This window comes from Nicotiana sylvestris, chromosome 12 (genome assembly GCF_000393655.2).
Source record: "Nicotiana sylvestris chromosome 12, ASM39365v2, whole genome shotgun sequence".
Lineage (NCBI taxonomy): Eukaryota > Viridiplantae > Streptophyta > Magnoliopsida > Solanales > Solanaceae > Nicotiana > Nicotiana sylvestris.
Genome location: NC_091068.1, coordinates 62,606,921 through 62,619,399, shown reverse-complemented (window position 1 = coordinate 62,619,399; position 12,479 = coordinate 62,606,921). Strand labels below are relative to the sequence as shown.

The window sequence follows — 12,479 nt, the reverse complement described above, 5'->3', positions numbered from 1 at the left end:
GCTAACGGTCCCCCTTCTTAGGATCTCTGATCAGCGAGAGTTGGCGTGCTCCACTTGATCCGGAGCTGCTTTTGATTTTGGTATGATATGTTTATATATTTATATATATATATGGGTATGACATGGCTCCGTCCCGTCTTTGTACAGTTATGTTTCCATTAGAGGTATGTAGACAGTAAGTCTAGTTGGGTTGTATGTGGCCTTGTCGGCTTTCAATTTTGGATATATAGTTGTCTATAGTAGCCTTGCCGACTCGCCCACTGTATTCTGCATGCATACGTGCATATGCCTTGTTGCTAGGTTTCCTTTATGTATGTTATTTTCGTAATGCAATATATGTTATTTAGGTTCATATCTTAGACGCATGCTTAGGGGTGTTTGATATGTAGGACTCAGACACCCGTCGCGGCCCATCAGTTTGGGTTGTGACAACATGACGACCTTGATATCAATGATTCATTTCCGGACAAGCAACTCCTAGCCGTTTCAATGGCCGGGATGCCATGGTTTGCCGATCTAGCCAATTATCTTGTGAGCGGCATTGTGCTAAATGAATTCTCTTCAAACCAAAGGAAGAAGCTTAAACGGGATGGCTTGGACTTTTATTGGGATGATCCATATCTTTTTCGGATATGTATGATGGTGTGATCTGGCGATGTGTGCTAGAGGAAGAACAAATGGGAATTATTGACGCTTTCCACTCTTCACCGTATGGTGGTCACCATGGTAGAGCTAGAATGGCTACAAAAGTGTTGAGTTGTGGATTCTATTGTCCTACTGTCTACAACGATGCTAGTGAGCTTGTCAAGCATTGTGATGAATGCCAAAGGGCTACTGGAATTTCTAAGAAGAATGAGATACCCCTTACCACCATCTTAGAAATTGATATCTTTGATGTTTGGGGTATTGATTTAATGGGACGGTTTGTGAGCTCTTGTGGGAACACTTACATTTGGTAGTTGTGGACTATGTGTTAAAATGGGTTGAAGTCGTGGCTTTACCCAACAATGAAGCTCGAAGTGTGGTGGCATTTCTGAAGAAAATCATCTTTATAAGGTTTGGTACTCTGAGGGCCATTATTAATGATGGGGGTTCGCATTTTAGAGATTGGGCTTTTGATACCTCACTCACCAAGTATGGTATCACTCATAATCTCTCGACCCCCTACCATCCTCAAGCAAGCGGACAAGCTGAAGTCTCCAACTGGGAGATCAAGAGTATTTTTTCGAAGACTGTGAATGCCAACTATACGGATTGGTCAAGAAAACTTGATGATGCTCTTTGGGCTTATAGGACAGCCTACAAGATGCTGATTGGGATGTCTCCATATTCATTGTTGTTTGGGAAGGCGTGTCATTTTCCGGTAGAACTTGAGCATAAGGCCATGTGGGCTTTGAAAAAGTTGAAGCTTGAGTGGGATGTTGCTGCAAACCTAAGAGTGGCACATTTGAATGAGCTTGATGAATTCCGGTACCATGCCTACACAAGTTCGTCCCTTTACAAGTAGAATATGAAGTACCTCCATGACAAGTACATCCACAACAAGGAGTTTAAAGAAGGTGATCTCGTGCTCTTGTTCAATTCCCGATTACGGAAGTTTCCGGGCAAGCTGAAGTCAAAATGGAGTGGCCCCTTTGAAGTGGTGAATGTAACCCTCTATGGTGCTCTAGATTTAAAAAATAAGAATGATGAGGTTATTAGAGTCAATAGGCACCGGTTTAAGCATTATCTTGGCAAGGTTGATGATGGCCACATTGTGGTGGTTCTTCATTTCAACTGATTGGTAATTTGCGTCGTATCGCGACGTTAAATCAAGTGCTTCTAGGGAGGAAACCCATGTGTTTCTTTTTCGTTTTCTTGTTTTTCTTCTTTAGATTAGATAGTCTTGGTTTTGTTCTAACTAGTTTTGGAGTGTATGAGGAATGCTTGTGCATTGCAGGAACTATACAAGAAAATTTGGCTAAGTGTCATAATTATGCGGACCGCACTGGCACTATGCGGCCACACAATTCTGTGTACGGTCGCACAACTGGAATATCACAAATGCATGGTCTTTGAAGTTTGGCCTATCAAAATTCCTTAGCAAATTGCGGCCGCACAAAAAATTGTGTTGTCCATACAAGTTTCGCGAGCGCACTCTCTTTTGTGCGGACCGCACTCAAAATTGTGCGGCCGCACTCAGGTAGGTCTGGGCCCGATGGGTCAACTTATAAATAGGGCTTTTCTCAACTTTTTACAATTTACATTCTCTGAACCTTCAAGCCTTAAGCAAACATAGTGCATCCCCCACTGATTCTCAAACTTCAAGCATTTCATCTCTTATATTTTCACCTGCATTCTTCATTACTGGTATGTTCATTACATCTTTGGATTTTTCATCTTCTCTTAGTTTGGTTCTTTTCCCTAGGGATAATTTCATGCCTAAAAAAATGTGCCAATAGTTAGTCATTTTTTGTTTAGAATCATGTGGGTAGCATCTTAAATGTTTGTTGGGGCCTAGGTAAGCAGCTAATCATGCTTAATTGCGAGATCCATGCCTAATTTTTGAAAAACCTGTCTGAATCGTAAGGCAGTGCCTGTAAAATTCAAATTGTGTTCCACACTTTGAGCTTTGCGGACGCACACACTATTTGTGGTCTGCAACTTTCTATGTTAGGGAATGTGTGTGCATGAATTGTGCGGCTGCACTCAAAATTGCCTGGTCCACAGTGGACGTGTGTGGCCGCACTCACTTTTGTGCGGTCCGCACTGACGAAACCTCAGAGACCCCAGTCGTCTGAACCTGGGGTTGTGCGACCACACTCACTTTTGTACGGTCTGCACTTGGCAGTTTGCGACCGCACTCATTTTTGTGCGGTCCGCACTGCCTCTTCTGAGATTGATTTACTGCAACTTCCAAGCATGCTTCTGTATACATTAGGAGTTCAAGTCTACTAATTACTATCACTATTGTGTTGCAGAAAATGGTTAGATCGAGGGGAAGAGGTGATACATCAAAAGGGAGGGCAGAACCCTCCCGAGGCCGAGGCAAAAGCAACTTACCCTTAGCAATACAAAGAGCCATAAGTAAGAAGGCAACTACCAACAAAGCTCCTGAACCCTCCGAAACCAGTGAGTATGTCCCATTTGGGGAAGCTTCTGATGGTAGCTCTGTGCAAGAACAGCCGGAAGCCCAAACACAACAAGTCCCGGGTAGATTCCACCTAGTAGATGAGTCATCTTTTGATGCCAGCTATTCTGAATATTCGGAAGAGGGTAGTCAAGACTCTGAGCCCTCTTCCCCATATGCTCCAGCTATTCCAATTAAATTGGACAATCATGATGATGTCCTAGATGATGGGATAGGGGTGATACTACAATGGGAGGTTTAGAGAGATCAAGGAGGCTAGAGCTGTGGGAAGACAGATTTGTCGGTGCCAATGCCAATGCCTTTGCAAGATTTAGAGAATGGTGGCCGCAAAGGTCTCTCACTCTTCAGCGGCAATTATTGATGAACGATTTGAACAAGCACAACCCCAATGTCTTTATACAATTCCAAGAGCGAAAAGGATGGAAACGGTTCACCTACAGTGTTCTATATGCAAATGAGCACTTGGTCAAAGAATTCTATGCCAACGTTGCTCACATCGAAAAGGGTACCAAGGTGACAAAAGCCCGAAATCTGAAAATTCATTTTGACTCCTGTGCACTAAACTCATATGTGGGGTTTGAAGAAGTAGAAGCAGTGCAATACTTGGAAAAGCTAGTTATGGGTGATGCAGCTCGTCCGTAGCTAGCTGAGATTCTGGCAATCCAAGGGTCGACACCTTTGTGGCTTACAGTAGGGGTTCCAATAGTTCGAGCCACCCTAAACTTTGAAGCAAAACGGTGGAATACATTCGTCTGTAGCCGCATTAATCCATGCCTCAATGAGAACAACCTCTCACTTCCCTGTGCAGTTTTGGTGGCATCCATTGTGGCTGGGTATCCGATTAATGTTGGTGGCATCCATTATGGCTGGGTATTCTATTAATGTTGGTGCCATCATGTCCACCAACATCACTTTAACTGTCCAGAAGGCTAAAAGATCCTATCCGTACCAGAACTTCCTCACGGAATACTTCAAGGATCAAAGGGTGGAGCCAAGACACTATGATACCGAAGTAAAGGCAAAGAAGACTTTCTCATGGTACCACCTTCAGGGAGCTGATAACCCACAATTCAAGGGTAAGGATACTACCACCACTGGCCAGTCTGAGGAGCCAGTGGTAGTGGTTACTGATTTGGCTGCTGAGCCTACAGCATCTGCATTACCTCCCACAGCAGCCGGCCCTTCCATCGAGACAGCAAACTTACCACCATCTTCCTCTGCCAGACTATTAGTGCCATTATTAGTGCCAACTTCATGCACATATCCTTAGACTGTGTTGCAAGTCTCAACAACTGGATGCAGGCAGCTACTACAAAGCTAATGGACATATCCAGTGCTGTTGTAGCACAGTCCTCTACCCCAGCAGCCCCAACAGAGCCACATGTACCTCCGTCAGTGGAGGAAATATTGAAGAAGATTCTGGACAACTAAAAGACCATTATGGAGACTCTATTGATGCATGGGGAGGTCATTAAGGATTGGGGCAAATAGGTCAAGAAGAGGCGGAGGTCTCAGGCATCAAAGAAGTTGGCGGAGAAGCGGAGCAAATAGATTAAAAAGATTACATTTGCCAGAGATCTACCACTGGACTAACTTATGGAGGGATCACCTTCTACCCCAGCAGGATAGGTAGCACCAGCAGTACCAGAGGCATCACATATAGCAGTCGATCAGTCTGAGGAGCCGGTTGATGTTGCCACACCAGTGAGGAGATGATCCAAATGCTCAGCAACCTTGTTATCCCTCCGCTAGGGGATGATGAGATATAGCTAGAGGAGCCCGAAGGTGTTGTGGATGCCATGAAGACTAAGAGCACATAGAGACTTTTCTTCACTCTCTACCATTCCCTGCTCTTATTTTTGTTAAGCATTGGGGACAATGCATATTTTCATTTAGGGGGTGGTCTATTTTAATTGATTGACATTGACATTTGGCATGTAATAACTATTACACTATTTTTCCTTTATCTTTATTTTCTCTTTGGTATGTGTATAATCTCCCCATTTGATGTATATATTCATTCCCTTATGTATATATTCACTTTATTTCGTTTTGTATATTCATTTAACTTTCGGTAGTTTACTTCTAACTTCTTTAGTTTGTTTTTCCTTAGTAGTATAATTTCTTATTTACTTTAGTAGCTTCTTTTTATGTTTTGAGTGAACAATAAGCCTTCGATTTTCTTAATGCCACGGTTCTTTCCAAAGGTGGATTTTGTGTGAACCGGGTGGCTCTTCCCAATGATAGATGGCGTAACAACCTTTTTAAGGGATTGAGTCCGTTTTCTTTTATGTGTAGGAAAATATAGTAGTAATGAATAAAGGGTCTCAAGCATGCTTCACTTGGTACCAACACATTTACCTATGATCGTATGGTTAAAAACAAGTTGTTGGCAGAAAATAGCTCTAGTTGTGACCTTTTGACTCTTGTGTTGACTTAAGCAGCCATCGAGTTGTTCAGTCGAGCCATTTGTGATTCTCAATCTTAACTAGGGTTGTTGTGGGCCCTCGACTCCTTTCTCTTTAGCAATCCGGAAGTGTGAGAGGTGAGGTATTGAATTGCAAGTCCAAGTACCCGTGCTTATAGTCTAGAACTTGCCTTGAATGTTTTTCTAGGTGAAATTCTAAGTGTAGCTTAGCTTGAGAAATGAATGTAGGATCTCCTTGATCCGATTTGAAGGTTTGAAATCATCCATATCCTACCAATGTGATATCCCTAGTCAACCCATTTGAGCCTAAGCCCTTTTTATTACAATAACCACGTACAAGCATTTATCCGTTTTGTAATGACCCTCTCTTGGCACCCAATATTTCCTTGGCATTCTTGAGAAATAATTGGCAAAAAAATAAGTTTGGGGGAGATACGAGGAGCTTTAAAGTGATATAAGGTACAAAGAAAAGAAAGAAATGAAGGAAAGGGAAGGCCAAAAAAAAGATGCCAAAAAGAAAGTGAATAAGGTAGAAAGTTGAAGGGATTCAAAGAAAACAATGATGAAAGGCATGGAGTTAAGAGAAAAGGAGAAAAATAAATGTCATGACCAAGAAAAAATGATGTTACGTCTCTCTAGTTCCCCCAAGGAAAAAGAAATTAACTCAAAGAGTCGACAACATATAAGCCAAATGAAAAAATGGAGTGCTTACTGAAAGATGAACCCATTCTATTTCATCAAGACCTACCTTGATCCAAAGAGCCTTCATTACATCCCGAAAAAGCCCTACATGATTTCAAATTGAGTGAGCTTACATTAGTGGTGATTTACATGAGGTCTTTTGAGAGAGAAGAGCGAATTTTTCACAATCTTTGATTTGAATGTTACATTCTAAAGTGAAATTTTCTAATGGAGAGTAGAGGAGGAAGAATGTGGGATCAACAATGACCTACGTGAAAGAGCGAGCTTCATTGATGAATAGACTCAATTTTTGATGCTCTAGTGTCACATTAGAATTATTGTACTCAAAAAGTCAAATCATTGCATTGTTGATAATTCATATATGTTGTGGGTAATTGTTGGTTCCAATTGATGTGTTATTGATTCACCTTAGGCCAGCTAAAATATCCCTTTTTTCTAGTAGAGGTGCGAATCGCCTTAATTGCTTGAGGACAAGCAAAAGATTAAGTTTGGGGGAGCTGATAAGCAGGGATTTTAACCGCTTATTTGCTCTCTTTTACTTGCGTTTTAGCTCAAAAATGCATAAAGGTATTCCCAAGAACTAATTAAATGTGCTTTTGTACAGGAATACTGAAAAACGAACCAAAAAATTCAAAATCAACTCATAACGGAGTCAAAAGTGAACACAAACCAAAATAGGGCAAAAAGGCCTACAGTGCGGACCGCACAATTATTGTGCAGTTGTAGACAAGGAGATTCAGAGAGTTGGATTTTTGGAAGGTTGAAGGCATGCGGTCCGCATAATAATTGTGCAGTCATAAAAGGACCAGTGAGGCCACACTCAAAATTATGTAGTCCCAAGAAGACAAAGATTAGAGAGATGGGAATTCTAGAGTCAAGCTGGAATGCAGACCGCACTATTTTTGTTCGGCCGCACAATCAGAAGCGCGGCCACAATAATTTTTATGAGGACCGCAGAAGTCCCAAAGTACCAAGCCCAAGTTCCAGGAATGTGAACCGCACTATAATTGTGCGGCCGCAGAAGCTTATTGTGCGAACCGCTGATATACCAGAGAATTTCGGCACATTTCAATGCAAATTACTTAGATTTTAGCTTGTTTTGAATGCAATTATCTCCTATACTTACGTAATTTTAGTGTTTTTGCAGTACATGAGGTTTAAGGACCTAAGAGCATGGAAATGAAAGCAAAAAGCCACAAAAAGACAAGAAAAGAGCAAGATGCAGCACAAATGTGGAAATGCGGTCCAAGATGTGATCGCAAATCCTACATGAGAGCCGCATAATGTGCTAAGGATCGCAAACCACAACAGAATGTTGGCCAAAGTCCAGTGCAAGAAATGTGGTCCAGAATGCAATCGCATAACATGTTTGCGGACCGCATAATGGACCGCAAACTCATGGAGAGAAACGCTGATGGTGGAAAATGCGACGCAAAATGTGATTGTATATCTAGAATGCGGACTGCAAATCAACAATGCGATGATGGCCTGGAAACTAGGGTTCTGAAGTGCGATAGGCATGAAGAGAATGCGGACTACATATCTATTATTCGACAGATATGCGGTCGCATATTTAACCGAAAAGGGCATTTTTGTCCGCTTTTTGTCCCGAATCTTGGCCCTCTATAAATAGATTTATTGAGGTTTTGTGGGCTCATCTTGTCTGACTTTGCGACTACAATACAAGGCTTTAATATTCCTCTCTTTTGGAAGCTTTTGGGTCAAGAATCTTTCACTTTATAAGCTTTATGGCATTTAATATTCTCTAGTTTTTATATTTTAGTATGAGTAGCTAACTTTAAATACTAAGGTTGTGGACCTTAAATGGGTATTATGTTAATGGGTGTTTAACATTGAATATATATATATAATGGTTGGTTGATATTTATTTACTTCTCATTCTTCATTTATTGTTGGTGGTTGCAAACATTAACAAGTGCCATTAAATTTGGTAGAAGTAAATATCAAAGATCAAGGCTTTAAACCTTGTTTAATAGAATCGCTTAGGAATAAGTGGGTTTTATTTGGCATATAATGATTATTCTTAATTGCAACTCTTTTATATTTGGAAAACTCATAAAAAGGAAATACTACCCAACTATTGGAAAATATTGGGTTGTCATTTAGGCATCATTTGCATATCAAAAAGGTCCTTCCATTAGAAATATATCATATTAACACTGATAGCATTACACTTCATTAAAGGGGACACAACCTTGGTTTCTCTAATCAAATTTATTTACATTCTCAGCAAATTAGTTATTTCTTCAAATCAAACTCAATTCATACTCTTGTTACCATTAACTGGATAGAATTATGACTTTAGTCGAGCAACACACTATTCGAGTAACCTTTTCACACCTATTCCCTGTGGGATTCAACCCCAACTTTGTTGGGTTATTATATTTGACACCGACCGCCTTACACTATTTATTAAAGTGTAATTTGAGCATATCAGATTTTGGCGCCGTTGCCAGGGAATACAGTTTTGAAATTATTAATTAGTGTGTGCTTTACTTTACGTCTTAGTCTATCCCATCACACTTTGCTTGTTTTGCTTGGTGTTGATCGGAAAACATGGCCGAATATGAAGAAGAAATGGAGGCGGAAATGGAAGAAAATCCTTTTGCGGACATACAGGAGTATATTGAGGATACAAATGCTATTGTACCTCCGGCTGTTGGTGCTACAACTTTCAAGGTGGAACATAGTTTAATTCTTATGCTCAAAGCGGAGGGGTTTTTCAGGAATTCCACTGATTATGATCTGATACAACATCTCAGAAACTTCTTGGGTGTGTGTGCGATGCATAAGTCGAACAATGTCTCGGATGATGCTCTAAGGTTGAGGTGCTTCAAGTACTCACTAGCTAGGGACGCAAGGAAATGGCTTCAGAATTTGCCACCAAACTCTATTCATTCTTGGCCCGAACTTGTTCGAGCATTCTTAGCTAAATGGTTCCCGCAAAGTAAGAAGTCTGAGCTTAGAGATAAAATCTTCTTTTTCAAACAAGTACCGGGAGAACATCTATATGAGGCATGGGATAGTTTCAAATTATATTTGGTGAGGTTTCCCAACCATGGTTTTCCGGATTCTATCTTGTTGGAAAAATTCTACATAGGCTTGGATCCTATGAACCAATCTTTAGCGAAGAATGCAGCTGACGGATCTTTCATGGACAAATCATTCCGAGGACACCACATGTGGAATTACATATGGTTCTCCTTCCTTGAGCAACATGATCAAGGAAAATCAAAAGAGAGATCAAGTGATTGTAGGGCTTGCTACAAATGTCAATGTGTTGACAAAGATATTCACCAAAAGCTAAATGAAGAAGGTAAATGTGACTGAGGATGTGCAACCCATATCAAATGAGGATTTTGAGGAAGCAAATTATGTCAACAACTCTCAAGGAGGCTATCAAAGGCAACAATACCAAGGTCAAGGACAACAAAATCAATGGAGGCCAAACCCACAAGGGCAAGGCCACCAACAATGGTGAAATGACCAAGGTGGCTCAAACCAAGGAAATTGGAATAACAACTTCTCAAACCGGAGTTCAAACTCTTATGTTCCCCCAAAAGGTCAATATTCAAATCAAGGTTCCTCAAGTGAGTCTAAGTTGGAAAGTATGCTTGAACGGGCATTGCAAAATCAAGAAAAATCCGACACTTCTATGAGGAACATGACCGAGCTTATTGGATCTCATACCGCATCCATTCAAAAATTGGAGATGCAAATGAGAGACCTCTCTAGGAACAAAATCCAAATCAAAAGGAAACACTCCTTAGTGACACAATTGCGAACCCAAAGGTTAGTGGGAGTGGCCCAACTTCTCATGTTATGGAAATTACTACTCGGAGTGGGAAGGTACTACAAGGAGAGGGCAAACAAGTGGTTGATGTAGAAGAGTTAGAGAAAGGGGTTGAGATTGAAGAGCCAAGTGTTGTCAAAATTGAGAAGATTCTGGAGGATGTGCAAGTGCAAAAAGAGAACCGGGAAGAGGTAAAGGAAAGGGTAAAAGAGACACCAAAAACTCTTCCACCTATTCCTAGACCTCCTCTTTCATTCCCTCAAAGACTCGCTAGGAAGGTTGATGATAGCAAACTTGAAAAGTTCTACGACATTCTCAACCAATTATCGGTGAATATTCCATTTGTGGAAGCATTTCAAGAGATGCCGGGTTTTGCTAAGTATTTGAAAGATTTGATCACCAAGAATAAAACCACCAAAAATGAAGTGGTGAATGTGACTCACCGGGTTAGTTCCATCATTGCAACATCCACCGTTCAAAAGAAAGAAGACCCGAGAGCTTTCACCATTCCTTGTACTATTGGGGCACATGATTTTGCAAGAGCCCTTTGTGATAATGGAGCTAGCATCAACTTGATGCCTCTTTCCATTTACAAGAAAGCAGGATTAGGTATGCCAAGGCCCACAAGTATGAGATTGCAAATGACCGATCGTTCCATCAAATGACCAGTGGGAATTATTGATGATGTACTTGTGAATGTGGGAAAATTTCATTTACCCGCCGACTTCGTAATCCTTGATTGTGCGGTTGACAAAGAGATCCCTATCATCTTGGGGAGACCATTCCTTGCCACTGGAAGAGCACTAATGGATTCGGAACGGAATGAGATCAAATTTCGTGTGAATGATGAAGAGGTTACATTCCAAGCAAGCAAGGGTATGAAACTACCGCATGAGTATGAAATCATCTCGATGATTAATGTTGTTGATGAAGTAGAGGATGCGGTTGAAATGAAAATGGAGGAACAATGCCTCGGCGAGGCATTGGCGGCTATTTTGGTGAACTTTGATGGTGAAGATATGGAGGGGTATATGGAATCGGTAAATGCATTGGAGGGGCTTGGGTCCTACACTTATGCTCCGGCAAAGATCTCTCTCGACTTGGAGAATAGATCCACTCCACCCTCAAAGCCTTCTATTATTGAACCTCCGCAACTAGAGCTCAAACCACTCCCACAACACTTGAGGTATAAATTTCTTGGCTCAAATGATACTTTACCAGTAATTGTTTCTTCTTTGTTGAATGATGTGCAGGTAGAACAATTGTTGGAAATCTTGAAGGAGCATAGGCAAGCTATTGGATGGACAATTGCGCACATCCAAGGGATCCCCGTGGGAATTTGCGAGCAAAAATCCAATTGGAAAGTGAAATGAAACCAAGTGTGGAACATCAACGACGGTTGAACCCGTCAATGCAAGAGGTGGTAAAGAAATAAATCATCAAATGGTTGGATGTCGGGGTAGTCTACCCTATTTCCGATAGTTCTTAGGTCAGCCCGGTTCAATGCGTGCCGAAAAAGGGAGGCATGACCGTAATTGAAAATGAGAAAAATGAGCTCATCCCAACAAGAACGGTGACCGGTTGGAGGGTGTGTATGGATTATCGGAAGCTCAATAGTGCCACATGCAAAGACCATTTCCCTATTCCTTTTATTGATCTAATGCTTGATCGGCTATCGAGAAGGTCATTCTATTATTTCCTTGATGGATATTCCGGCTACAACCAAATCAACATAGCATTGGAGGATCAAGAGAAGACGACATTCACTTGCCCCTATTGAACTTTTGCCTTTAGCCGGATGTCATTTGGTTTATGTAACGCTCCAGCTACTTTTCAAAGATGCATGATGTCCATTTTCTCCGACATGGTAGAGAATTTTCTAGAAGTCTTCATGGACGACTTCTCTGTGGTAGGTGATTCTTTTGAGCATTGTCTTAACAATCTTAGACAAGTGCTTAAGAGATGTGAAGAGACCAACCTTGTGCTAAATTGGGAGAAATGTCACTTCATGGTGGATGAAGGCATTGTGTTGGGGCATAAAATTTCAAAACGTGGCATAGAGGTTGACCGGGCAAAGATCGAGATTATTTCTAAGCTTCCTCCACCTACTTCCGTTAAAGGTGTTCAATGTTTCTTGTGACATGCCGGGTTCTATAGGCGCTTCATCAAGGATTTCTCCAAGATTGCAAATCCTATGTGCAAACTCCTTGAGAAGGATGCCAAATTTGTGTTTGACAAGAAATGCCTCAAAGCCTTTGAGGAATTGAAGCAAAGGCTCACCACGGCACCTATTATTGTCACACCCGATTGGTCTCTTCCTTTCGAGCTCATGTGTGATGCCAGTGGTGTAGCTATTAGAGAAATGCTTGGCCAACGTCACAATAAGGTTCTCCACCCGGTCTATT

General features: G+C 41.3%; 1 protein-coding gene and 1 non-coding gene across 2 annotated transcripts; one reads left to right on the top strand and one right to left on the bottom strand.

The window, feature by feature from the left end:
• Nucleotides 1–9,239: 9,239 nt before the first annotated feature.
• On the bottom strand, nt 9,240–9,346 carry LOC138884445 (small nucleolar RNA R71). Its single transcript, XR_011404639.1, has one exon. It is a non-coding gene; the product is annotated as a small nucleolar RNA R71 (small nucleolar RNA).
• A 757-nt stretch (nt 9,347–10,103) lies between these two features.
• Nucleotides 10,104–11,447, top strand: LOC138883125 (uncharacterized). The gene is made up of 2 exons (XM_070163786.1): nt 10,104–10,683; nt 10,744–11,447. Exons 1-2 carry the CDS (start codon nt 10,104–10,106, stop codon nt 11,445–11,447), a joined length of 1,284 nt encoding a protein of 427 aa, XP_070019887.1.
• The last annotated feature ends 1,032 nt before the right edge of the window (nt 11,448–12,479 follow it).